Below are 23,130 nucleotides of genomic sequence, written 5' to 3'. Positions count from 1 at the left end.
TTTATCAAATTTAAAGTTTAGTAAATAATTAAATTGAGAAAGATTTCAAATTTTAAGCTCAAAATTGCAACGAAACGATAATGGTGGTAGAGAAGTCAAGACACAAACAATTAGGTCAAAATCTATTTTAATAAATTGGTTCTAACTGTTGATCTAATTACTTATTCGTATATTGACCTCTTTATTATTATTATTATTATTAGAAAAATTTAAGAAAAATTTAGTAAAACTGAAAACAAATCTTTGCCGAATTCAATGAGGTTTAATAAAAAAAAAAAAAAAACTATTAAGTTTAGTAAAATCTATTTATTTAAGAACTTGGTGCGAACTTTAAATGTTGCCGGCACATTAAAAAAATGTCAGAGTTTATAATATAATTAAATTATATAATTTTTTATTTTAAAAATATTGTTCTAATTTACTTGTTATATACATTTATGTGTATGTGTATATACATACAAAATATACTACTGAATGTACAGTGATGGGAGAAAGTTCGGCAACGGTCAAATATCCTGGAAAATAATGCTTATGGAAAAAAATGTTCAATACAAAAGTTTTAGTATATCAAGTGGTCTATTATATGGTTATGTTGAAATGACCTTCATGTGACCTTGAAGGACACCGTGAAGGTCAACTTTGAAATCTTAAATAGAAATACCTATTTTCTCTTACATATCCTTAAAGCTGGTGTCAAGACGTTTCCGAAACACTGGTTACAAATCCTTTTTGCTTGAGATCTTCCTGAGTTACGAACCTTTAAAGTTTAAGTATCGCCGGCGCTTTATCTAAAGTATGCGCGCGCGCGCACACGCGCACACACACACACAACGCGCGCGCACAAGACTCACTTTGATCAAGCATCTCGAAGAGATGGATATCCGACCGTGCCACCTCCACGTAGTATACCTTAGATAACGCGCCGGCGATACTTAAACTTTAAAGGTTCGTAACTCAAGAAGATCTCAAGCAAAAAGGGTTTGTAACCAGTGTTTCGGAAACGTCTTGACACCAGCTTTAAGGATATGTAAGAGAAAATAGGTATTTCCATTTAAGATTTCAAAGTTGACCTTCACGGTGTCCTTCAAGGTCACATGAAGGTCATTTCAACATAACCATATAATAGACCACTTGATATACTAAAACTTTTGTATTGAACATTTTTTTCCATAAGCATTATTTTCCAAGATATTTGACCGTTGCCGAACTTTCTCCCATCACTGTATATTACTTATTTGTTATACGTAAACAATGCATATATAATATTCTTATAATCAGAATATATTGCACTTGTTGTTTGAGGATAAAGCGATATAAAATTCTTTACTATTATTGTTTTCTTCAAGTTATAATAATTTGATGCGTGCGCTATGTTAACGTTAAGTTAAATGAACAGTTTCGTAATGTATCGCAAAAGAAAATAAATCTAGAAAACAATTGGTTATTTTCTTATAATCTAAAATCTAAACGAAAGTTGGGAACAAATCGAATTGTATAAAAGTATAACAGCTAATTGATTACATATATATATATATATATATATATATATATATATATATATGATAGAGATGAATCTATTGATGGATTAAATAAGAGAAAAAATCCTATTTGCAGTTAAAATGAATCTTGATGCTTGATGATGAATTATATACCAATTTGCAAATACATTTTTCAGTTCTGTAAACTGCACATCTATTCAGTTTGTCAAAAATTTAAAAGAATTTTTAATCAAACCGAAGCTGGAAATAACTTCACAGATTAACCACATAATTCTCCGAGTGATATCCTGAGGACATCTCTCATGTCTGTTTCTATCAATGTAGATTAACTTTATTTAATCTAGAGTTCAACTGACTCTCCATCTTTTTCTAATTTTTAGAATTAGAAAAATTTAATATGAATTAAAAATTAAATAGAATTAAAAATGATGAGTTGGTTGAACCGAGATTAAAATCAAATTACATTGGTAGAAATAGACATTAGAAAAATATATTGTGGAGATACTTTGATTGTCAATTTAATAATAATGTTAATAAGCATGTTAAAATACAAGAAAAATATATTGACAAAATTGCGTTAATGGAAACTCTACTATTCCAAACTATATTGTAAATTTATATCATCCTCTCAGGTCAGGCCACAATTATCGTACATCAACATGGAGGTAAGTAAATACTGATTGACTTATGATATCTCAAGACTGTACTTAAGGCAGTTTTAGATTTAAGATCCGACTATAAATACCGACTTTGGTAACGTAAGATGGTTTGACTTGTTTCTTTTATTATTTTAACTGAAACTATTAGGAGAAAAATTATTTAATCAACTAAATTGCATTAGCTATTATATGAAAATTATCTAATTAACTAAACTTATTTAGCAGATACCTATATCTACCTACGTAGGTTGATTACATAAAGGGCCGGGTAAAATAGTAATAATGGCAGATCATAATTTTACGCCATCGCCGCATTCTAACCGCAACGTGCGCTTCTGCAAAATTACATGAAGTGCATTCGGTTATCTCTTAGCTTGGCAGTTGGCACACGAAGTTGCACAAAGTTTCCAAAGAAATATCGAGACGTCAATACGAGATGGTGAAAAAGTCTGCAATAAAATCGGATTGATCGGCCAATGTCGGACACCCTTGTTTTCAGAATTTCGTAAACAAAGTTTGTTTACAAACTTTACAACGTTTGTTTAACAAACGCGAGTTTAGGACGGTTAGGTCAGTTTAGAGGCTTGTTCTTTTTAGCTGAAACTGACTTCTTGATTTTTTGCACGATTCATCTTTCTTTTTTTTCCCTCCACGTTGAAGAGAAAAAGAGAAGTGATCTTAAGTAAACATACTTTCGGCGCACGCGTGACAACCAGTTTACCCGCGCGTTGCCGCCAATTCCTGGTATTTTTTCAGTATTAGTCTCATTGCTTTTTGCTCTCGAGGGAATTGATGTAAACGTAAGACTGCAAGAATTTTCTTTTATACCCTCAATCGCAGCTAACACTGCTGGCAGGAGCAATTGGTAGCGATGTCGAAGTACGCGTGTTTGAGGCCTGCCGGCATGTCCGATGAGGAGGACGATGAGGACGATGACGTCTTTTACTCTCTCGAGGAGGTAAGATTAACTGGTGCATGTAAAATTTTGGGTGCTTTCCAGCAGAAACACAGATGACAATGTATGATGACATCCTTGGTGTTTGCTAATGTTAAATGAAGAGGACGTGATCACTGTTGATCACTGTGTCGCTTGCCGGAAAGCACCATTTGTTTCGTTGTATGGCGGTTTTCTCACTTTGTTTCTTAAACAGAGAGAGTCTACTGTCAAAAAACGTAATTATACTTCATGGAGGAGGGAGACAACGGAAGAGACAAAAATCAATTCCGAGGTAAACGAGGAATGTATCTACGAAGATCTCCTTGTGAAGGCATGTACGATGGGGCAATTGAAAGTGATACAGGAATATCTTGAACGTAAACATCTCATATGCATAAAGCTGATTCTACAATGTCAGTAGTTGGAAATCTAAGTCTTAATCATTTTTAACCTAAGTGATTATGATTTTTTGTATCTACAAGTAAATTGTACAGTGAGTCGTTTAGCTCAACTAAAGTCGAATTTGGCCAGTTTTAAGGAAATCAGTAGTCTTAGTCGTACAAGTTGACTGTTTACTAATTTCACCGATTCACCGATAAGACTTAGGACTACTCTCTACTGACTTATAGAATGAATATAATATGTATCAAGTTCCCATATATTAACCTATTTGTAATCATATTTTTAGATTTTTACTTCCTACTTTCTAGATTTACTTCTACAATCTGGATCTTTTTTGTTCAGTCCAGTTTTTTTTTACTATTCTAGGTGTCCAGAAAAAATTCACAATTACTTTTCAACATCTCTGTTATGTTATTAAGTTGTTTTTTAATTTAAATGATAAAATTTTTAATAAAAATTGGATTTGAACAAAAATGAGAGCGAAATTTGAGAATAAAATTTCACTTATGCAAAAAAGATCCAGATTGCCATTGAAGAGTTAATCAGATTCATGTTTCTTTCTCTCTCCTTTGTATTAAATATATACTAATACATAATGCTCACCGAATGTTTTTGTAGAAGAACATGATGTCAATAAGTTCCTATATACTGGATGGACTCTATTATTATATGCAATTTCATCAGTGGAACCAGAAATAGTAGAGCATCTTTTGCTACATGGTGCAAACCCGAATAAGCATAAAGGTATGGATTGATGTTATTTTATTCGTTATTTTAAGTTTCATATAAAATTTCTATAATCACCAAATGGATTACAGATGGATTTACACCTCTTATGGCGCTGTGCAATTCTACAAAGGGAACATCAGAAAATTCTATGAAATGCCTTGAGCTTTTAATACAAGCGAAAGCTGATGCAAATACTACAAATAAGCACAAGTAAAATTAATGCCATATAAATAAGAAATGGAGAAGCTAATGTCTCTCCGATATTAAAATTATTAGCATAGTTACTAACTTGATTTGACTGATGATCACAATTTTTACAGGGAAACGGCTCTAATGTACGCCTGTATGTCAAAGGATGCGGAATTTGTCTTCGAGCTTATAAAATACGTACAGAACATTGATGCTTGCGACGGCGATGGGAAATCGGTAAGTCTCAACATCATTAAGTATCAAAGATTTTCCTATATAAATTTTCGATCCAATTATAGGCATTGATGTACGCCGCTTCAGCTAATAAACCTGATAACGTCAAAATTCTTCTGGCGCATAATGCGAATACTTTATTGACAGACGAATACAATTTATCTGCCAAAGATATCGCAGATACAAAAGGATTCTCAGCGGTAATTGATATCTTTCTCATCGTTCAATTTTATACTTTGCCTGTAAATTCCTTCATTTTTCATTTTCTAGATATCTGCTCTGTTGAATGAAGATGAAGAAGAAATACAACCGTTTTACGAGATATCTGATGTAGCAACTTGGAAAGATTTATTTCCAAATTTATATCCTAGAAAAAAGGAACTTGTAGATTATGACGTATCGGTGATGTTACATGGAATGGGTTTAGACAAATATGGCAATTTATTTCAAGGAATAGATATTAAAACTTTTTTGCAATTGACAGAAGATGATCTTTGTCGCCTAGGAGTAGATATTACTGTTCATAGAAATCAATTCTTAGAAAGTCTTGAAAATTTTCATAGCAGAAGGTGGCTTTTAAACAGTTTTGGCAAACTTAATAAAACTGATTCATATACGTATGTTATATTTTTTTTACATCTTTTTGATAGAAATATATGAAGCAAAATAATTTGTGTAATAATTGTATATGTATAAATGGTTACAGAATTTATGACGGCATAATATCGTTAACAAATACAAAAAAGCAGATTGGTGTGATAGCTTCTAGTTTTCAGTACATTAAAAATAATTTGCTGAAAGCTGCAAACGAAAATGTCGTTTTGTCTTCTGAAAAAAGAACAGAATATGAAGAAGAACTAAGGAAAACGCAGAAAACCTTGAAACTTCTAAAGAACGAGATAATACAAGTTAAAAAACTAGCCCAACAGGTATCATGTTATATATAAAGCTAATATGAAATTTAAATCATAGAGTTTTATATCACTTCAATATTAATCATATTTTTAAATTGTAGATCGACAAGGAAACTAATATCGGTGTACCGGCAATTTGGATGGGTCCCAAAAGTACCAAATCCAGTTGGACTATAACAATAAGCATTACATTAATAGTAGGACTATACTTGTGCAAAAAAATGTATGTCCAAAGATTATGGAATATATGTAACATTAAAATATCTTCAATACTTCGTTTTCGAACAAATTTACCATATTTTTTCGAATGAATTCAAATATTACAATGTTTTATAATACAATTAAGTTTATAATTGTGCAATTAATTATATATATAATTACAACTTAAAATTTAGTTCCTATGGTTTATATACATTTGGAAAAATATGTTTATATGGGGAAATATACGATTTTTCTTAGTATATTTGTACTAATTAATATATATATTTTTTATTGACTTGAGTGTTCTCTCAAGTTAGCTAATTTCATCATCTGTGGAAAGAGAGGGTGAAATGATGGTAGATTTTGTTGACGGATTGTTAACTGGTAACGTTCCAATGGTCCACTGCATAGCGCTAATCTGTCTCTTTCGTTCGGATGGCTGTCCATCCACTGAGATAATCGGCCTACAGACCATCCAGCGCTCTGCGCGAGATAACATAAAATTTATTAATTTCTTCATATAAAATATCATTTTTTCTTTAATAAGTCTAAATAAATTGATGTTTATGAAAAATCCATTTCACCTGATGTGGTGATGCTAATTCGGGAGGCGCGCCGGAAAATAAATGCAGGAGAATAAGAGACGGTGATACGCTACTTTCTCCTTGTCCTTCGAGAATTTTTTCCACCATCTTCTCAGGATTGAGGGGAAGTAAAGCTTTTAGCGCTCGCAGTGTTCTGTATTGCTGTTGCTCGAGTAGACCCATCTGGCCGCCACGACACAACGGCATCACAGCTATTTCCATCTAAAATCCGCAATCTGTTTCATCTATATCTATAATCGATATATTTGTCTTTACATGAACGAGACATACCTGAGCGAAATCTACCAGAAGTTTTGCTTTTCCAAAATCAGTCAAAGGTCTCAACAAGCAAGCATGACGCACAAATAATTCTATACATCTCGACGCGACTGCTTTACAACTGAAATGATATTAACATTTAATCATTTGTTTTTGATGAACAATAGGATAAAAAGAAACAAAGCTTACCTTTCAGCTACAACCACTTGATTTTTGTACGGTAGTAAGAATGTATTTACAGATCGTAGGATGAAGCCTTGCAATTCACGCATATAAAGAGAACAGCCAATTTCCTTTCCTAGAGAGCTACTTGTGCTGTATAATAAAAATAATAATATGCGATGTGAAGACAGTTGATGAAAATGAAAGGAAATAAGAACAACTTACTCTCTAAATTCGGGATCATCGTGCATCGTTAAAATAATACTTTCGATCGCATCACTAATAGAAGTTAACAACGGCGCAAGTAAATTCTTCGTTAATTCATCTGTTTCCTTGAGCGCCGTGGTAATGACAACGCCGCCTTCGGAGGATAAACCTCCTGCCAGATTAGCTATTACACGATTTGTCTGGCTGGAAAGATAATGGAGAAGATTTGCGAGCGTGACATTTGTCTGTTGACCAGTAGTAGGGGAATCGATTACTTGGCTGGCCTCACCACCTGTCACCACACTTTGTTCGCATTTCAAGCAGAATAGTCTTATTGCTTTTCCTACGTTACGCGACACCACGGTAGAGAGTCCATCGTCCACCAGTGATACACTAAGTTCACTAGAAACGGAATATAATTACACTCTATATATATATATATATATATATATATATATATATATATATATATATATGTAGAAAATATACCAATCCTACTTTGTAATCATACGTATGAGACTGTCAATCTCGTCATGCGTCGGCAAACCCTCGCCAGAAAACATATTGTGGACTGGATCCAGAAGTCGAGACACGGAACGTGATAAATATGCGTTTTCGAACGGTAATAAAACATTGCGGCTGTATTAAAGACATAGACATTAATATAAAGCTTCGTATGTCATTTATATCCATCTATTGAGTACTTACTCAATACCGTAAATCCCAATACTGTGAGACCTTTCTTTCAAACGTTTACTCAAGTCTAAAAATATTCTTAAAAATTTTGGATATTCTCCTTCCAGGGCTTGCTTTACAAATGACGATCCTGCAAGATCCTTCATTGAAACTTTCTTTGAATTAAATTCGGTATTTAATATATATTTATAATAATTTACCTTGAGCACGTTCAATCAACACTTTTGCAAGAAGAGCATTTACTTTATCCCAAAATTTCTCGGATAAATCGTGAAATCCTTTCATATGATGCTCCAATAATATTCTTTGCAGCAATTCGATCTAGATATAAAACAATGTTGTTTGAAAATAACTGAATGAAAAACGAATAAAATGCATATTGTTATCCGTTTACTTGTAGACATTGCGTATATAAAGTATCTTGGAAAAGACGTTCAAGGTTTTCCCAAATTCTCGTGCGTAAATTTCCAGACGATCCAGGCGACGGAATCGCAGCTCTGCCCGGCGCTCCACGTTTTCCAAAATCCGGATTTGTTACGAAAGATACATCCAATGATTCTGTGGAAATTCTTTCTATTTCAGCCAGGGTAGACTCTATAGTTGTATCCACAGCGCTGCCTATTATTCCTAAATTTTGAAAGACCTGCACAGCCGTGCTTACCTATCCATTATATATAGATATTAGTGCAAATATATTACAATTATAGTAACATGATTAAACTTAATTAACACCACGTATTTTATTTGTGGATTTAGATTAAGCTTTATTAGCCATATTAAAAATAATGTATAATACCTTCGTCCTGTCCATCGCCTGTAAACCTTGTGTTAATGTATGAGTGGCAATTCTTTGCACAGTAGCTCTTTGAGTCTTTATAGCCTGTTGGTCATCTGCGATTACATCTAAGCCATTAAGATCTGTGTCTGCCATCAGTTGTTCTATAAATTTAAATTTCACAATATAACATAGTATATGAGATTAATGAAGAAACAAAATGATATATATAATTATATACGTACCAAGCTCATGCAGACTATTAGCAGCTTTAACAATATCTGGCCCTTGAGTAATGCTACTCATTTGAGCATTTAAACGTTTCGATAAATGTTGCATCCTAGAAACTCTTCTCAAAAGATCAGAGGTTTCATGAAGCCGTGCTAGTACAATCGTTTGCATTTCAATTCTATTAAATGGATCGATAATCTTGCCACGTAATCGCTCTACTGCTGATAAGAGGCTCTGAAATAGAAATTATTATATTGTATGTCCTTTTAAATTCAGATTGACATTAATGTTTCTTTACTTACTTGTATGTGAGATTGCATTATAAAAAGTACTCCTTCTAATTTTTCTACCCATGTTGCTTGAGATAGTAAATCCTCGTGATTCACAAGCACTTGCCTTTGCAGTTCGGCATTCAGCACCTCAATAGCTAGAAACATTTATTATAATTATTATATGTATTTATTATTACATTTACTGTAATTATTATAAATATTTATTATTATTATATCGATATTTCAATGACATAAAGCAATTTGAACTTTACCTTGTCCCAACTTATTTAATTGTTGAGCCACTGACAACAATTGGCTGACGTCAGTCTTTTTCGAGTCGACGTCCAATAGTTGTTTAAAGAACTCTGGAATTGATGTATATTTCATTAGCTCTTCATAAATTCTTATTCGACATTTGTTTTTCAACTTACGATCATTTTCGATATCTTCCCAACTTGATATTTCACTCATTTTTAGTTTAGAAAATACAAGTAAATGACATCTGTGTTTGGGGGGAGCAAAAGAAGATAAATCTGTCAGAAAGGAGTGATATACGCATGCGTCGCAATCATATGATTGTCTAGGGAATTTCGAGAAACTGACGTTTAGATTGTCTATCTTTTCGAAAAAGGCAGGCAACTTAAATCTAAACATCAATTTTTCAAAATTCCCCAGGAAAATAAAATGAGAAATCTGAACCTACATGGCATATTGTTATACCAGAGAGATATACATAATATAATAAACATTTCCGATTTTGTGCATTAATGTTGAAATTATCCATCTCAGTAATTTAAAATTTTATCCTCAAACACAATTTATTATTCGCAAAAAGATGATAAACAGTCTCTTTATTATAAATTCTTCAGGGTAAGTACATTATAGCTTGATAAAGAAAGTAGACCACAAGTTTGACATATTATTTCACGAATCACAGATTCGCATTTCTCACAGAGTTTACATATTTTTTATCATTGCTGTAACGTTTATATTTCCTACGCGACAGTTCTAATATGTTCTGTATACTTATAGAGATGTCTTCATGGAGAAACATTGGAAGAGTGCAGTCGCACGTTCGCTCTGCGACTATTTCTTTGATCAACAGCGACGAGTCTTGTCACCAGAGGATACACCTCCAGTGATAGCTACTCCACATCATTATCTTATTAGTATATATCGCTGTAATATGTTCTTTGTCGCAGTATGCATGACAGAGGGTAAGTTTTAATAAATAACGTCATTTGTACAAAGAGTGATGTCATATGTAAACTAATATAAACATTCTTTACTTTCTTCAGTCCCACCATTATTTGTTATTGAATTCTTGCACAGAGTAGTAGACACTTTTGAGGATTATTTCAGCGAATGTACAGAAACTATTATAAAAGAAAACTATGTGGTTGTATATGAATTGCTGGATGAGATGTTAGATAATGGTTTCCCTCTGGCGACGGAATCTAATATACTGAAAGAATTGATCAAGCCACCTAATATTTTACGCACCATCGCGAATACTGTTACAGGCAAATCCAAGTAAGTACATTTTAATTTATGTTAAACATTTACATACATATGTACTTATTAAAGATTTTTATACATTTTGTAAATTTGTACATAGCGTTAGTGCAATCTTACCAAGTGGACAATTATCTAATGTTCCTTGGAGACGAACTGGAGTGAAATACACCAACAATGAGGCGTACTTTGATGTTGTTGAGGAAGTCGATGCGATTATTGATCGAACTGGAGCAACAGTGTTTGCAGAAATTCAGGGCTATGTATGTTTTGTAGTTTCTCACAAATATTGATTATATGACATGTTAACATATATAATTAATCTTTTAGATTGACTGTTGTATAAAATTAAGTGGTATGCCAGACCTCACTCTTTCATTTATGAATCCAAGACTGTTTGATGATGTTAGCTTTCATCCTTGCGTTCGATTCAAAAGATGGGAGGTATGTATGTGAATAATAAGTAACATTATGCTTGTTGTGAAAATTAATTTTTTAAGCTTATGTCTTGTTTCAGTCGGAGAGAATACTTTCCTTTATTCCACCTGATGGTAACTTTCGCCTTCTTTCATATCATATAGGATCACAAAGTATTGTAGCAATCCCTATATACGTAAGACACAATATTAGCCTAAAAGAACCAGGAGGTGGTAGATTAGATATCACTGTTGGACCAAAACAGACTATTGGTAGGACGGTAAGTTATCTTTTTTAAATGTACATAATTGTGTGTGTGTGTGTAAATTTTACTATCATTATAATTATTACTAATCATTATAGGTTGAAAACGTGACTCTAGAAATTCCCATGCCAAAGATAGTTTTGAATTGCACTTTAACTCCAAATCAAGGAAAATATTCTTTTGATCCTGTCAGCAAAATATTGCTGTGGGACATTGGAAGAATTGACGTTTCCAAGCTGCCAAATCTCAGAGGATCGGTAAGATAATTATAAGGCCTTTAAAGATGTATGACTAATAATTATGTTATTATGAAATTTTTTATATTTTAGATAACAATACAAAATTCGACAACTGTTACTGAATCAAATCCTGCCATTAATGTACGTATGATATATATAATGCCATTAATACGTGTATAATATATGTATTGTTATATATTGTTAAGTGAGATTAATAATTTAATATAATTTCAGGTGCATTTTACGATAAATCAATTAGCAGTATCTGGATTGAAGGTAAATCGGTTAGATATGTATGGTGAAAAGTACAAGCCATTTAAAGGTGTCAAATACATTACTAAAGCTGGCATATTTCAAATAAGAATGTAAATATATATGCTAAAAATTATAAATCATCCTTTTTACATTATATTAAACATATAATATATATCTTATAACATTATATGTATAAACAGATTAAATGTAGTGAATTTACATGACATTAAAGGTATGTAGTTTACAGTAATAACTATGTACAAAAAAAAGAACATTAATACAGAATTATGTTAAATAAATTTAACAATTTAATTTAACCAAAATACATCTATTGTCTACTTTATCTTTTACTGTATGAAACGAGATCAGATATGAGAAAAATAAACAGCTCTACTTTAATAATAATCCTACTTACAATAATAAACTAAAGAACTACACATTAATAAAGTAGATATAATATTAGATAGTGAGAATTCTTCATGTTGATGGTTGACATAATAATTTTTTTGCCTCCAAATCCTCCCAAGTTGGATGAGTAGCATATGTATATAATCGCTCCATATTAGTAGCATATATGGTGTGATTGCTAACAAGATTTTTATAAATCTATTTGGGAAACAAAACCAATTAAAATATGATTTTAACACGCAATGTGATGAAAGGAATATACAATTTTTTGTTATTACCTTTAATGCATATTGCAAATCAGCCGTGCTTACTGGTTTTAACGATGGCCGAGTGATTTGTGTGGAACAAGCATACGAAAAAGCAGTGGCTTGTTCAACTTCTTCGAAATTTGATTTTAATGCAGGAATTTGACCATAAGTATCTATTACTTCTGTCGGTCTGCGTTTTAAGATGGCTCTAATGTTAATCACATACAACATTTAAATCAGTGCTTGCAACTTACCCATTATAATTGTGTGAATTTATGTACATAGAGTTTCTTTTCCACGAGCTAGGTACTGGTTCTCCTATATTATAAATAAAAGTGCCATCTCGAACAGCATAGCCTTTCCTACGTGTGAAAATTGCAGTGAGTATATTTTTTAAGAAAATTTGTGTCGCTGCTATGACAATATGCGCGGTATTTTCTTCAGCTCCATCCATATTATTTTCCCATGCAGCGAGCATTAATCGAGCTAGTACAAAAGTGCGATCTGGCAATACAAGTTCTTGGGCACTAGAGCGATTGGCGCCTATAGGCTCGTCTCTGACAGGCGATGAAGCTTGACCTAATACTTCCACGTACATGTCTGCTGGCTGTTGTAAAAAAATAATATAAATGGTCGTATTTACATGAATGAGTCAATAAGTAATTTTAATTTTTACCATGATTGTTGAGGACAAAATTATGATTACTTATTGACTCACATACTGCATTGATATTGCGATATTATATCTACAAACCTCAAAGTTTGATTTGTCAGTCTTGTATTTGCGTTTTAATCTCAGTCTTCTCTCCTTTGAAATTTTATCCCTGTCTATCTTGGTTGGTGTAACGGCAGCTAATCCACGAACCTTATTAAAGAGACACAGTAAGAATTCGTTGTGTAAATGGACTTGATCTTCTGTCATGAGATTACGTGCTTCGCAATCAAATTCTTCTTTTGTAGTCTAAAACAACGATTGTATATAATATACAAAATATATAAATCTAACAAAGTTAATTGAAAAATTTTGTATACCTTCATTTGAAACCATAGCTTCATCTTTTCGAAATACCTATCAATAATCATAAAAATAAGATTATAAGCCATTGTTATAGGTTAAGTTTATCTTTTCGTACATCAATAATACGTCTACATATTTCGTTTAAAATAGGAAAACGTACACTTTTGCATTTTCACCAAGCGATGCCACGAGGCTCTTCCTAGCCAAATTTAATTCCTTTGAAGTAGTCATTCTTGCAGTTTTTTTCTTGTTATTGCATGCAAGTTATACGAGTGTTTCGAAATCACAAATTAAGGTTATGATTGACTTAGGTAAGAAAGGTTAAGTAAAAAACGTAAAACGTAGAATTAACAGGCGATTAAAATGAATTAAATTGAATTTGAGAAAATTGAAGAATTAAATTGAATTTAAAATTGAATTAAAAGGTAATCTTGTATATCATTTACATCATTTTAGATAACTTTATTTACTTTGGAGGCTGTTAGAAAATAAAAGTTGATTTAAAAAATTTCGAATGTTATTTTTAATGTAAAAATTATATACAAATACATGTCATAAATAATGATTCTACTAGAATCTCTTCGTATTTGTCAATAGACTTTGTTCTTATAATTGTGTAAAAATATAATACAGAGAGCATTGCCATATAACTTACAAATTATATAAAATCTTTATCAAATTAAAAAAAAGAAATACATTTGCCTATACACAAACAAGTGAGAAAAGTACAAAGGCGTTAATATTTGTATATACACATATCAAACAAATTCATTTTTTACAATAGTTTTTCCTATACAATTACGATACTTTCAACTGTTTCCTTAATTAGTTTTATACTATTTCAGGCAGAATTACTTAAAAATTCGACGCATGTAAAGAGTATTCTACTTCTAATTTCAATCATGTACCGAGTATATACAATTCATTAAAGGATCTACCATTCTCGACCGAGCCAGTCTTCGGAATTCTTTTTCCTACTTTTACGACCTTTCTTCCTATGTCATCTGATTTCTCTGGCTGGAATCTTTGACCGAATGAGATCCCATGATATCAATGAAACGTTCGATTTCGTGCATAAATCCATGATGAGTGGAGTATTTCTTACATCGCGCATCACTCCTAAGCAGGTTCCTGTTGCCATGTTGTAAATAGGTGTAGCATTCTACAACGATACAATATTTAAAATCCTCAGTAATTGTCAATAAATATCTATTGCTATTTATTAAACTGATAAGTGTAAAAAAATGAGACAAAATTTCTAGTGACTGTAAGAAAAAGAAAACATTTGCTAGTTTGTAATGTAAACGGTCAAAAACTGTTGCATCAATAAGTCTTACAATACGCTTATGACGCCAATCTTGACTTCCTCCCATTTCATGACACTTTCCAAGTTTTGGAATTTTCTCAGCTCCTTCCATGCAAAGCATTTGGCCAAGTACCAGTTCATTTTTATCGGTTTCATACCACATCTACAAAAATGTATATGTAAATTTAAAAAATGGTAAAAAAAATTTTTTTTTTCTTTTCTTGTTTGATGGCAATGCCTACCTGTGATTTAATTCTTAAGCACGGCATCAAGATAAGTTTGGAGCCTTTAGTTTTGATATCCTTTTCACTCTGGACACAAAGCGCGGTATTTGAGAGTCTGATTTGATACTGGTCGGTATAATTTCTTTTTCTCGAATGCCAAGGTTGCATCGGTCTTTGATCAAGTTTGGCCCACTTATCCTTGAGCCTTCTTTCTGTATCATCTGGCAATGTTAATTCAGGATAAACCGCCTTCAAGTACCAGCCGAATGTTTTACATTTTAATTTCTGTCGCAACGCTAATCGCTCTGAGATATCGCCATAATCAATTGTTTTAGCATTTTTCAGGAAGTAATCTTTATATTCGTCCATCCATACATGCGCAACTCGCAAGGAATTTTTTAACATGGTGTCTTGTGGATCATCCGAACCATACGGCCGTCGTTTTCTAAATACGTGACCCACTCGTGAACAGGGAATAAGCTCGATACTGCCACCACACATCCATACCTAGAAAAAAAAGTTAATAACATTACATATATATGGAAAAAAAAACAAATATAAAGGATCAAATATAATCAATACTTACTCGGAATGATATTTCAAGATTCTCTCCACCCCAAATGTCCATACCGATGTCATATTCTCCCATCTTTGTAAAATATTCTCTATCAATAGCAAACAATCCACCAGCCATAGTTGGAGATCTATTAACAAGAAATATTTATTTGTAAAAAAGATTGTATATAAGTATTATATATAATTTTTATAATTAAGCACATTTATATGAGGATATAAAAATAGTCTTACTTGATGGGCTTTACAAAATCGACATCATGATTTAATGTTCCAACTGGTAAATTATCCCATTTAAAGTGAAGACCCCAATTAAAGCCACCTCTCACTAATGGACTCCCGGTATACTGAAATGTATCTGCATTTATAATATCAATCACTGGCATTGGTACAATATTTTTCGAATAAGCAATCCTTGAAAGGAGCGGCTCAATCCACATTTCATTTACTTCTATGTGACTGTCCAAAAAGATTAAAACTTTGCCAGTTGCTTTCCTAGCTCCAAACACCCGCGCTCTAATCAAACCTTCTCTTCTTTCAGTCTTGAATAACCGTATTCTGTCATCAAAATTGTTCCTAATATATACTTTTATCTTATCATGCAACGTATCGCTGTCGCTATAATCATTCACTAAGATAATCTCATGTAGAAGTGCTGTTGGCGTTTTCTCAAGCACAGAATGCAAGGATCTCAATAGGGTTGTATAATGTTCGTTGTAAAAACAAATAATTATACTAGCATTTGGCAAATTGGCAGGATATTTTTGCATCTTGCATAACTTGTGCCTCGTATCCGGTATATTTCTTCGCACGCCAAGATTGTCTGATATCAAAATATTAAAGGCATAGTCCTTATAACCCTCGTCCCTCTTCCGTTGATCCTCCAAATTTTTCACCATGCCTAATTCATCTAAACCTATTAAAATACTTTGCTTGATTTTGGATTTGACAATTCAATAATAGTCAAGAATATTAACATTGTTGATATACCTTGATCCAAAGTGACTGCAGGTTTTACTGGAACAGCCTGAAGTTGCTGCAAGATCAGGTCATTTTTCCTGAGGTTCTTATTGCTCTTTAAGTTATAGGCTTCCTTACCAGCTAATATTTGTTTCTCATTGCGTGCAATAATAACATTGTCACGCAGCATAATCTCTTTGTCAATACTTTCTCCATGTTTGGAAACGATAGGAATCAATATTGTGGGACTGGTGGTGATAGCATTTTGCGACAGCCTTGAATAAAGATACAGGCTGAATCCCCATGTTAGAGAAGCTATTATTATCCCTGATAGGAATGATATATATCTTGTTGATATCATCTGTCAAACAAAAAATAAAGGGTCAACGATCACTTAGCTGTTTCTTTAGTCAGACAATTGTTTCCTACATTCCAAGAAATTTGCAGATTAATCTTCTGATTACTTACCGTACGTTATGATTCAATTACACGCACAATCCGAGATCGGGCTGTCGGGCATGCAAGCCCAATCCCACCCAGCGAACCCAGTCTAATCCAAGAGTCTGGGACGTATGGGTCTCTGAAAACAGAGAGCTATGTTTTCCACTGAGAAAACTAGTGCAACACTGGTGCAATTGAGTGCAAATGGCTTAATATATTTTTTCAGCGTTAATAAATAATTTTTTTTTGCAAGACGCCGGATGGTAGACATTAATGTGCTTTCAAGTAATCCTTTTAAAGTTATGGCAATAAAGAATATATGTAAGTAAAAGAGTCAAATTATTTATTGACACTGAAAAAAATGTGAATTGATTTGCAATCACCTGCACCGTAATGTGCAGCAGTGCTGCACCAGTTTTTCCAATGAAAAACGCTATTAAAAGAAACTGCAGGTATCGAGCGCCATCTATCGCAACTACCGCCGAACAGTGCCGAACATTGCCGAGAATTGCCGAACGCAGCAGCGCCCCGCTCGGTGCATACAGACACTCATCGATCAGAAGTGCATTGGCTGATTTTGTCGGTTCGCTGTCAGTTTGCGGCAGCAAAAAAATCGCCGGAGATTTCGACAATTAGTAGTGACAGTTTATTTAAATTGACACGGCAACAGTCGGCGCGCTGACACTTTTCATTGACATCCACTGGTGAGTCTTGTTTTACCTGACAAATATATTCGTCATAGAATGAGCGTGCAATCTTCCATGTCATTAATCATCGAGCCGTGAGTAGACGCTTCTTGCCCTATTACTGCTAATTATAACTTAATTGTACAATGCCCTTAACGTACGTAGCCGGTACTAAAATTATGTAGCCGTATTAAAATTATATGGAAGCATCTAAAAGGATGGCTCGATTAATTGAATGTACGCTTTCAACAATAGATATGTTTTTTATAGCTCAACTAGTGTACGCTCTTTGTATTTTAAAATAAAATAAAGTTATATTTGACAAAGCGAGAAGAAAAGTTTTAGTGTAATCGAATGCAGCGATAAAAAACAAATCTAATATTAATGAAATGTTTTCTGTGTATAAATAATAAACATACATGTATCTTTTGTTCTTAGCTTTAGGATATATATATACATATTTGCTCTTGGATATCTATCATGCTATTATCTTTGTGATATATTATACTCTCGCAATATGATGCAATGTATCCTGTGCGAAGAGAATTGATACTGAACTAATTTTAAATATTGTTATTTGTTGAAATAGGCTATGCAGTTTTGAATATGGGTCAGAGTTGAAAGACCTCTGTCCATTACAAAATTTAAAAATTTTTCTCGTATAAAAATGATAAAAACACACGAGAGATTTAAATATTAAATAAAAGCTTCAGTACGTGAAAAAAATTTTTTTGTGCTGAAAAAAATTTACTAAATCTTAATATTTTTTTGAATAGTACTAAGTAAATATTTATTTATAGTAAATAAATATTTACTTAATATATAAAAATGATTGTCAAATAAAATTAATAATTATTGTACCAAATAAATATATATTTACATTTAGTAAATATTTATTTACAACTATTTAAATATATATGTATTTATTAAAATTTTGTTTTTTTTTTCAATTATATGATATATAGCACTTAATCTTATTTTCTTCTCTTCTTGTTATCTTGATTTTTTTTAATTTCTTACAATAAATATTATCCAGAAAAAATTATAGAACAATGAGGAATGATTCCTTCAGTATTTTTATTCATGTCTGAGTCATAATTTTGCTTACGGCAATAGGAATAACATTTCTTTCTTCTTAGAATAAACTTTAATTATTTGTCTCATCTTTTTTAATTCTGTCATTTGAGAAAGAATATTATGTAAACAGATAACATTTGCATTAATATGCTCATAATTTTTATACGAATTGGAACATTTTTCAGAAATACTCAAAAATATTCGGAAAGTTTACATATCTCAGAATTTTTCATACAAGTAAATTCTGAAATATTCTGAAATTTCTCATTCCATAATTAAAAAAAAATATTTAAAAATTTTTTAGATTTTATAACAGATATTTCATAAAAAATTATACTTACAAAAAGTCTTAGAAATCTTACGATATTTTATAATTAACATATACTAAAAATTCTGAGAAAAGATGTAAATTTTATGAGAAATGTTCCAATTCGCAAAAAAAATGTGGGAAAGTTATAAAATTATATAGAAATTCTGAAAAATTACATAGAAATTTTGAAAAATTATACGAAAAATTCTGAGAAAAATTTTCACCAGAGTATTTCCACAAATTGTACGTTCTTTGCACGAATATTCAACGTGATCTTTACACTTGATTTTCCCGGAAATAAAGTCTCGAATAAAAAAAGTTTATTCTGCACTTTCGACTTATTTTTGTACAAGAAATCACTCACATCCAGTAGTATTATAGATTTGTTTCCTATATATTAGTTTAGATATCTTAACACTTCAGATATCATGGAGAGTGCAGAAAAAAAGGAAAGTTAAAAAAGCAAGTTACTCAGCAAGATTATATTTTTTCTTAATATAATAAAAATATTAACTTGGTTTTATTATATATTATATTAATTAAGTATGAGTGTCAATATGTTAGATAAAATGAAAGGAAGTATATGACTCATACATAGGAATGGTAAAATACGTAGCTGTGAATAACCACTGAGGTATTTGTAATACAAACAAATTTCTCTTGTATTTTCATAATTTATGCAGATGTCTAAAACGGTACTTGCATTATTATTGATTTTTGCCTGTGTACGTGTCTTTAAACTACATAAAATTGCTTCTTTGTTGATGAATTATATGACATATGCTTCCGTATTTTGTTGAACTAACTTGCTTGTTTTAGATTAGATTAGATTAGATTAAACAGAAAATTACGATAAAAATATTTAAACTGAATATACTAAATGTGCTAGTTAAAAATGTTTTTTCTTTTTTTTAAATCTCCTTTAGTCTTTAACCTCTAGTCACTATGAGCTCGATAAAAATTTGTCCGTTGTCCTATCAAAGTATTCTTGAGGTTGACAGTGTAATAAGAATGGTAATTTTGTTTGCGAAAATACATATATTAAATATTCCGGTTGCAATGAACGGAAAAACCACTTTGACTCATATCGATCTTGTGTGACTACTTATATTAATATAGAATTATATAGAATTATATAATTAATATACATTTATAATTATTATACAATTATAGAATAAAAATAAATATTGTATGTATATTGATTTTTTATTCTATAAAAGAAAATTTTGACATAATATTATTACCCTTCTTACCAAGAACAAATAAAAATCTTAGAATAAGAAAAGAATGAATAAACAACGAACGGCAAAAATAAAAAAATCTTAGAATAAAAAAAGAACTAATATATGTCTATATTTTATTGCAGGACATTCATAAAAAAATCAAAATGTCTCTTTATCCTACGCTGGAAGATATGAAAGTAGATCATATGATAAAGGTAAGCTCCATGGAGAATTCATGATCTATATATTGTATTGCAAAAATGTTAGATTATAATTTACAAAATAATATCTTTTGTACTATTATTTTTACAAACAGATATATTCTATATGAATAATGATTTATGTCGATTGAAATAATATTGCAGGCTCAAGTACAAGCCGAATCACAATATGTCACTCCAATACCGATTGAATCCACGACTCCCTCGGCTCCGACTTATGTTCCTTCCGCACCCCGTATGTTGTACCCATCTTTAGGAGATTACATGGGTCTCGAGCTAAATGAAGAGACCATTGCGCAAAATATGCCTGAATATGCACTCGCCACACGTCAAAATGCGAATAATGTATGTCAATATTATATCGAATAATCCAGCCTTTTTAATTACATAAACAAGATTATATTGTTAAATTTATTTTTGTAACTTTATATAAAGTCTGTTTTTAAAGGATTTGTAATTGTGATAATATAGAAATTTTTACTTTATGATTTAACAGGTAGCTCTTACTTCAACAGACGTAACACGCAGTCCATTAGCAGGGATGGTCGCACCTTTGTCTGGACAATCTATGGCTTTGCAGAAAGCTTATGTAACGAATGGTATCAGAGAGGTAATGATTTTTAAATCGATTTTTGCCATTTTGTATCTCAAAATATTCTTAAATTCCATAATTACATGTAATTAGAAAAATATAGCTTTTCAATAAGATACTTTATGTATTTTTTTGCAGTTGACACTTTGTAAGGACGCTGATGGAAAAGTTGGCGTTCGCGTACACGCAATAAACAATGGTGTCTTTGTGTGTCTCGTGAGCCAAAATTCTCCAGCAGCAATGGCCGGATTACGTTTCGGTGATCAAATTTTAAGTATCAATGACATGTGCGTTGCTGGATATTCAATGGATCAAGTGCATAAACTCTTCCGTAATGCGGATGTCAATGGGATTAAAGTTGCCGTGCGTGATAGGTCAGAGAATTTACTATTTTGTTTTGTTTATAAAAAATCTTAGCTTTACTAACATGTAATTTCTTGTAACATTTAATATCATTTTTATTACAGACCGTTCGAGCGTACTATAACAATGCACAAAGACAGTATGGGTTACGTCGGGTTTCAATTTAAAAACGGAAAAATAATTGCTTTAGTAAAAGATACGTCGGCTGCACGAAATGGACTTTTAACAGATCATCAAATACTCGAAATTAACGGAAAGGTTTGCATACATAATACAGTATCTGCATTTAATATTCAATAGAAAAAATGAGACGGTTGTTAGATAAAAATCAATAAATTTTACAGAACGTAGTTGGGATGAAGGACAAAGATGTTACGGTAGAGATTGATAAAGGTGGAGACATCATCACTGTAACAGTAATTCCATCGTATATTTACGATCACATGGTAAAAAAGTATGTAATTTGTTATATAAATCATTATCTAAAACTCTGCTAGACTAATATCGTTTAGAAAATTTACATAAACTCTGACGTTAGAATATAAAAATAGCAAAATCAAACTAATATATAATATGAATTTTATTAATTATACAGATCAGATTATTGACGTATGTTTTTTCCTTCAGGATGTCCAGCAGTTTATTGAAAAGTTTTATGGATCACTCTGCGCTAGATCTTTAAATGAAAATAAATTTCCAATTTCTTATATGCTATGTAGCCAACTGCCAATGGGCACGTGCGTGTTATTCTCCGTAGCTTCATTACGAAAAAAGTAACGAATATGCTACATATCCTAAGCACATTTACAAGATGCCAATCATATTCCCATAGCAAGCGTATATGTGATACCCGTTTAGAAATAGCCCATATTACGTGTCGGAATATATGTTTTGACACTAATTGGCTAAAAATTACAGATATTTATCAGAGATTATTTTTTTATACAAAAGCACACATCTAAACTTGCAAAAGAGTATACGTATTTAAATATTTAGCTCTAAACACGAAGAGAAAGTTTCTAGTTGCATTATTAGCGTGAACAATTACATTTGCAATACAAGACATATATTATATCCTTTATTGCACGAATTTTATAAAGCCATATATTTAGAGCAGTCATTCATAATCATTATATTAATATATAGAATTATTATACATATTGACATTACTTTTTTCTAATTATTATCATTTGAATTATTGTAATATTACGTTTTAAATTCGAGTATTAAATTTTTTTCTTTATAAAATTTTGTAATTAATGTAATTTTATTACAAGCCACTAACTGTTTAGCACATTAACTGTTTCATTACCTTTCGAATATCTTCTATGATAAATTATTCATTTTATTAAATAATAGCATTACTTACTTGAGATTTTTTGCCTACAATACTTGTTAGAATGGTAAGAACACGATAAAATAGAAAAATATTTAAGATCTATGCAAAAAATAAATGATGTAATTACCAAAATCTTCTCAACGTACTTTTTTATCTTATTGGTATCTTATTTGTTAATGACATTTTAATCAAATTATTATATAACAATAATTGTAGATTTTTAGTGTAAATTCTTTTTGACTATTTAAAAAAACAGATGTAGATTAATATTTTCTGCTTTATTTCTAATTTGTAAAATATTGTTCAATACTTTTTCACTATCCTTAGAAAGTGCTATTTCTTTTTAGTCTTATAAGCTAAATGAAAATATATTGAAGATTTAATGTTTTTACTTTAAAAAATGCAGAAGTATTAGGATAAATTTTTTAATAATAAATGAATATGCATTTCATAAACATTTATGGAACAATTTATATTAGT

At 31.4% G+C, this 23,130-nt stretch overlaps 6 protein-coding genes across 9 annotated transcripts; 3 read left to right on the top strand and 3 right to left on the bottom strand.

Annotated features, from left to right (window-relative positions):
* The first annotated feature begins 2,709 nt into the window (after positions 1 to 2,709).
* LOC108759206 (ankyrin repeat, SAM and basic leucine zipper domain-containing protein 1) lies at positions 2,710 to 5,876 on the top strand. The gene is made up of 9 exons (XM_018504529.1): positions 2,710 to 3,116; positions 3,310 to 3,472; positions 4,116 to 4,241; positions 4,316 to 4,436; positions 4,547 to 4,652; positions 4,715 to 4,849; positions 4,920 to 5,266; positions 5,356 to 5,578; positions 5,665 to 5,876. The coding sequence occupies exons 1-9, from the start codon at positions 3,030 to 3,032 to the stop codon at positions 5,872 to 5,874; spliced, it is 1,518 nt and encodes a 505-aa protein (XP_018360031.1). The 5' UTR covers positions 2,710 to 3,029; the 3' UTR covers positions 5,875 to 5,876.
* A 129-nt stretch (positions 5,877 to 6,005) lies between these two features.
* On the bottom strand, positions 6,006 to 9,477 carry fws (Conserved oligomeric Golgi complex subunit 5 four way stop). Its single transcript, XM_018504530.1, has 14 exons — positions 9,402 to 9,477; positions 9,243 to 9,335; positions 9,001 to 9,125; positions 8,713 to 8,932; positions 8,489 to 8,631; positions 8,087 to 8,353; positions 7,893 to 8,013; positions 7,705 to 7,822; positions 7,495 to 7,635; positions 7,015 to 7,398; positions 6,817 to 6,942; positions 6,640 to 6,748; positions 6,349 to 6,570; positions 6,006 to 6,247 (listed from the first exon to the last, which is right to left on the bottom strand). The coding sequence occupies exons 1-14, from the start codon at positions 9,439 to 9,441 to the stop codon at positions 6,053 to 6,055; spliced, it is 2,304 nt and encodes a 767-aa protein (XP_018360032.1). The 5' UTR covers positions 9,442 to 9,477; the 3' UTR covers positions 6,006 to 6,052.
* A 233-nt stretch (positions 9,478 to 9,710) lies between these two features.
* Positions 9,711 to 11,789, top strand: carmine (AP-3 complex subunit carmine). Its single transcript, XM_018504518.1, has 9 exons — positions 9,711 to 9,840; positions 10,003 to 10,187; positions 10,269 to 10,503; positions 10,589 to 10,748; positions 10,816 to 10,929; positions 11,003 to 11,182; positions 11,266 to 11,424; positions 11,497 to 11,547; positions 11,641 to 11,789. The coding sequence occupies exons 1-9, from the start codon at positions 9,806 to 9,808 to the stop codon at positions 11,773 to 11,775; spliced, it is 1,254 nt and encodes a 417-aa protein (XP_018360020.1). The 5' UTR covers positions 9,711 to 9,805; the 3' UTR covers positions 11,776 to 11,789.
* Positions 11,790 to 12,057: 268 nt separating this feature from the next.
* LOC108759208 (transcriptional adapter 1) lies at positions 12,058 to 13,614 on the bottom strand. The gene is made up of 6 exons (XM_018504531.1): positions 13,496 to 13,614; positions 13,350 to 13,386; positions 13,072 to 13,278; positions 12,572 to 12,924; positions 12,348 to 12,507; positions 12,058 to 12,267 (listed from the first exon to the last, which is right to left on the bottom strand). Exons 1-6 carry the CDS (start codon positions 13,564 to 13,566, stop codon positions 12,139 to 12,141), a joined length of 957 nt encoding a protein of 318 aa, XP_018360033.1. The 5' UTR covers positions 13,567 to 13,614; the 3' UTR covers positions 12,058 to 12,138.
* A 540-nt stretch (positions 13,615 to 14,154) lies between these two features.
* Positions 14,155 to 16,996, bottom strand: Pgant35A (polypeptide N-acetylgalactosaminyltransferase 35A). 2 transcript variants are annotated; one of them, XM_018504521.1, is made up of 7 exons: positions 16,867 to 16,996; positions 16,429 to 16,796; positions 15,673 to 16,354; positions 15,452 to 15,569; positions 14,884 to 15,372; positions 14,673 to 14,804; positions 14,155 to 14,497 (listed from the first exon to the last, which is right to left on the bottom strand). In XM_018504521.1, the coding sequence occupies exons 2-7, from the start codon at positions 16,757 to 16,759 to the stop codon at positions 14,336 to 14,338; spliced, it is 1,914 nt and encodes a 637-aa protein (XP_018360023.1). In that variant the 5' UTR covers positions 16,760 to 16,796; positions 16,867 to 16,996; the 3' UTR covers positions 14,155 to 14,335. The 2 variants fall into 2 exon arrangements, with proteins under 2 accessions (XP_018360023.1, XP_018360022.1); XM_018504520.1 differs by having other exon boundaries at positions 16,429 to 16,759.
* A 373-nt stretch (positions 16,997 to 17,369) lies between these two features.
* Positions 17,370 to 22,424, top strand: LOC108759205 (syntenin-1). 3 transcript variants are annotated; one of them, XM_018504527.1, is made up of 8 exons: positions 17,370 to 17,538; positions 20,271 to 20,350; positions 20,501 to 20,701; positions 20,853 to 20,966; positions 21,087 to 21,322; positions 21,416 to 21,569; positions 21,656 to 21,765; positions 21,939 to 22,424. In XM_018504527.1, the coding sequence occupies exons 2-8, from the start codon at positions 20,300 to 20,302 to the stop codon at positions 21,991 to 21,993; spliced, it is 921 nt and encodes a 306-aa protein (XP_018360029.1). In that variant the 5' UTR covers positions 17,370 to 17,538; positions 20,271 to 20,299; the 3' UTR covers positions 21,994 to 22,424. The 3 variants fall into 3 exon arrangements, with proteins under 3 accessions (XP_018360029.1, XP_018360027.1, XP_018360028.1); XM_018504525.1 differs by having other exon boundaries at positions 17,370 to 17,543; positions 20,279 to 20,350; XM_018504526.1 differs by lacking the exon at positions 17,370 to 17,538 and adding an exon at positions 17,556 to 17,620 and having other exon boundaries at positions 20,279 to 20,350.
* Positions 22,425 to 23,130: the final 706 nt, after the last annotated feature.

This window comes from Trachymyrmex cornetzi, unplaced genomic scaffold (genome assembly GCF_001594075.2).
Source record: "Trachymyrmex cornetzi isolate Tcor2-1 unplaced genomic scaffold, Tcor1.1 scaffold1732, whole genome shotgun sequence".
NCBI lineage: Eukaryota > Metazoa > Arthropoda > Insecta > Hymenoptera > Formicidae > Trachymyrmex > Trachymyrmex cornetzi.
The sequence above is the reverse complement of the archived record's forward strand: the minus strand, read 5'-3'. Positions and strand labels throughout refer to the sequence as shown.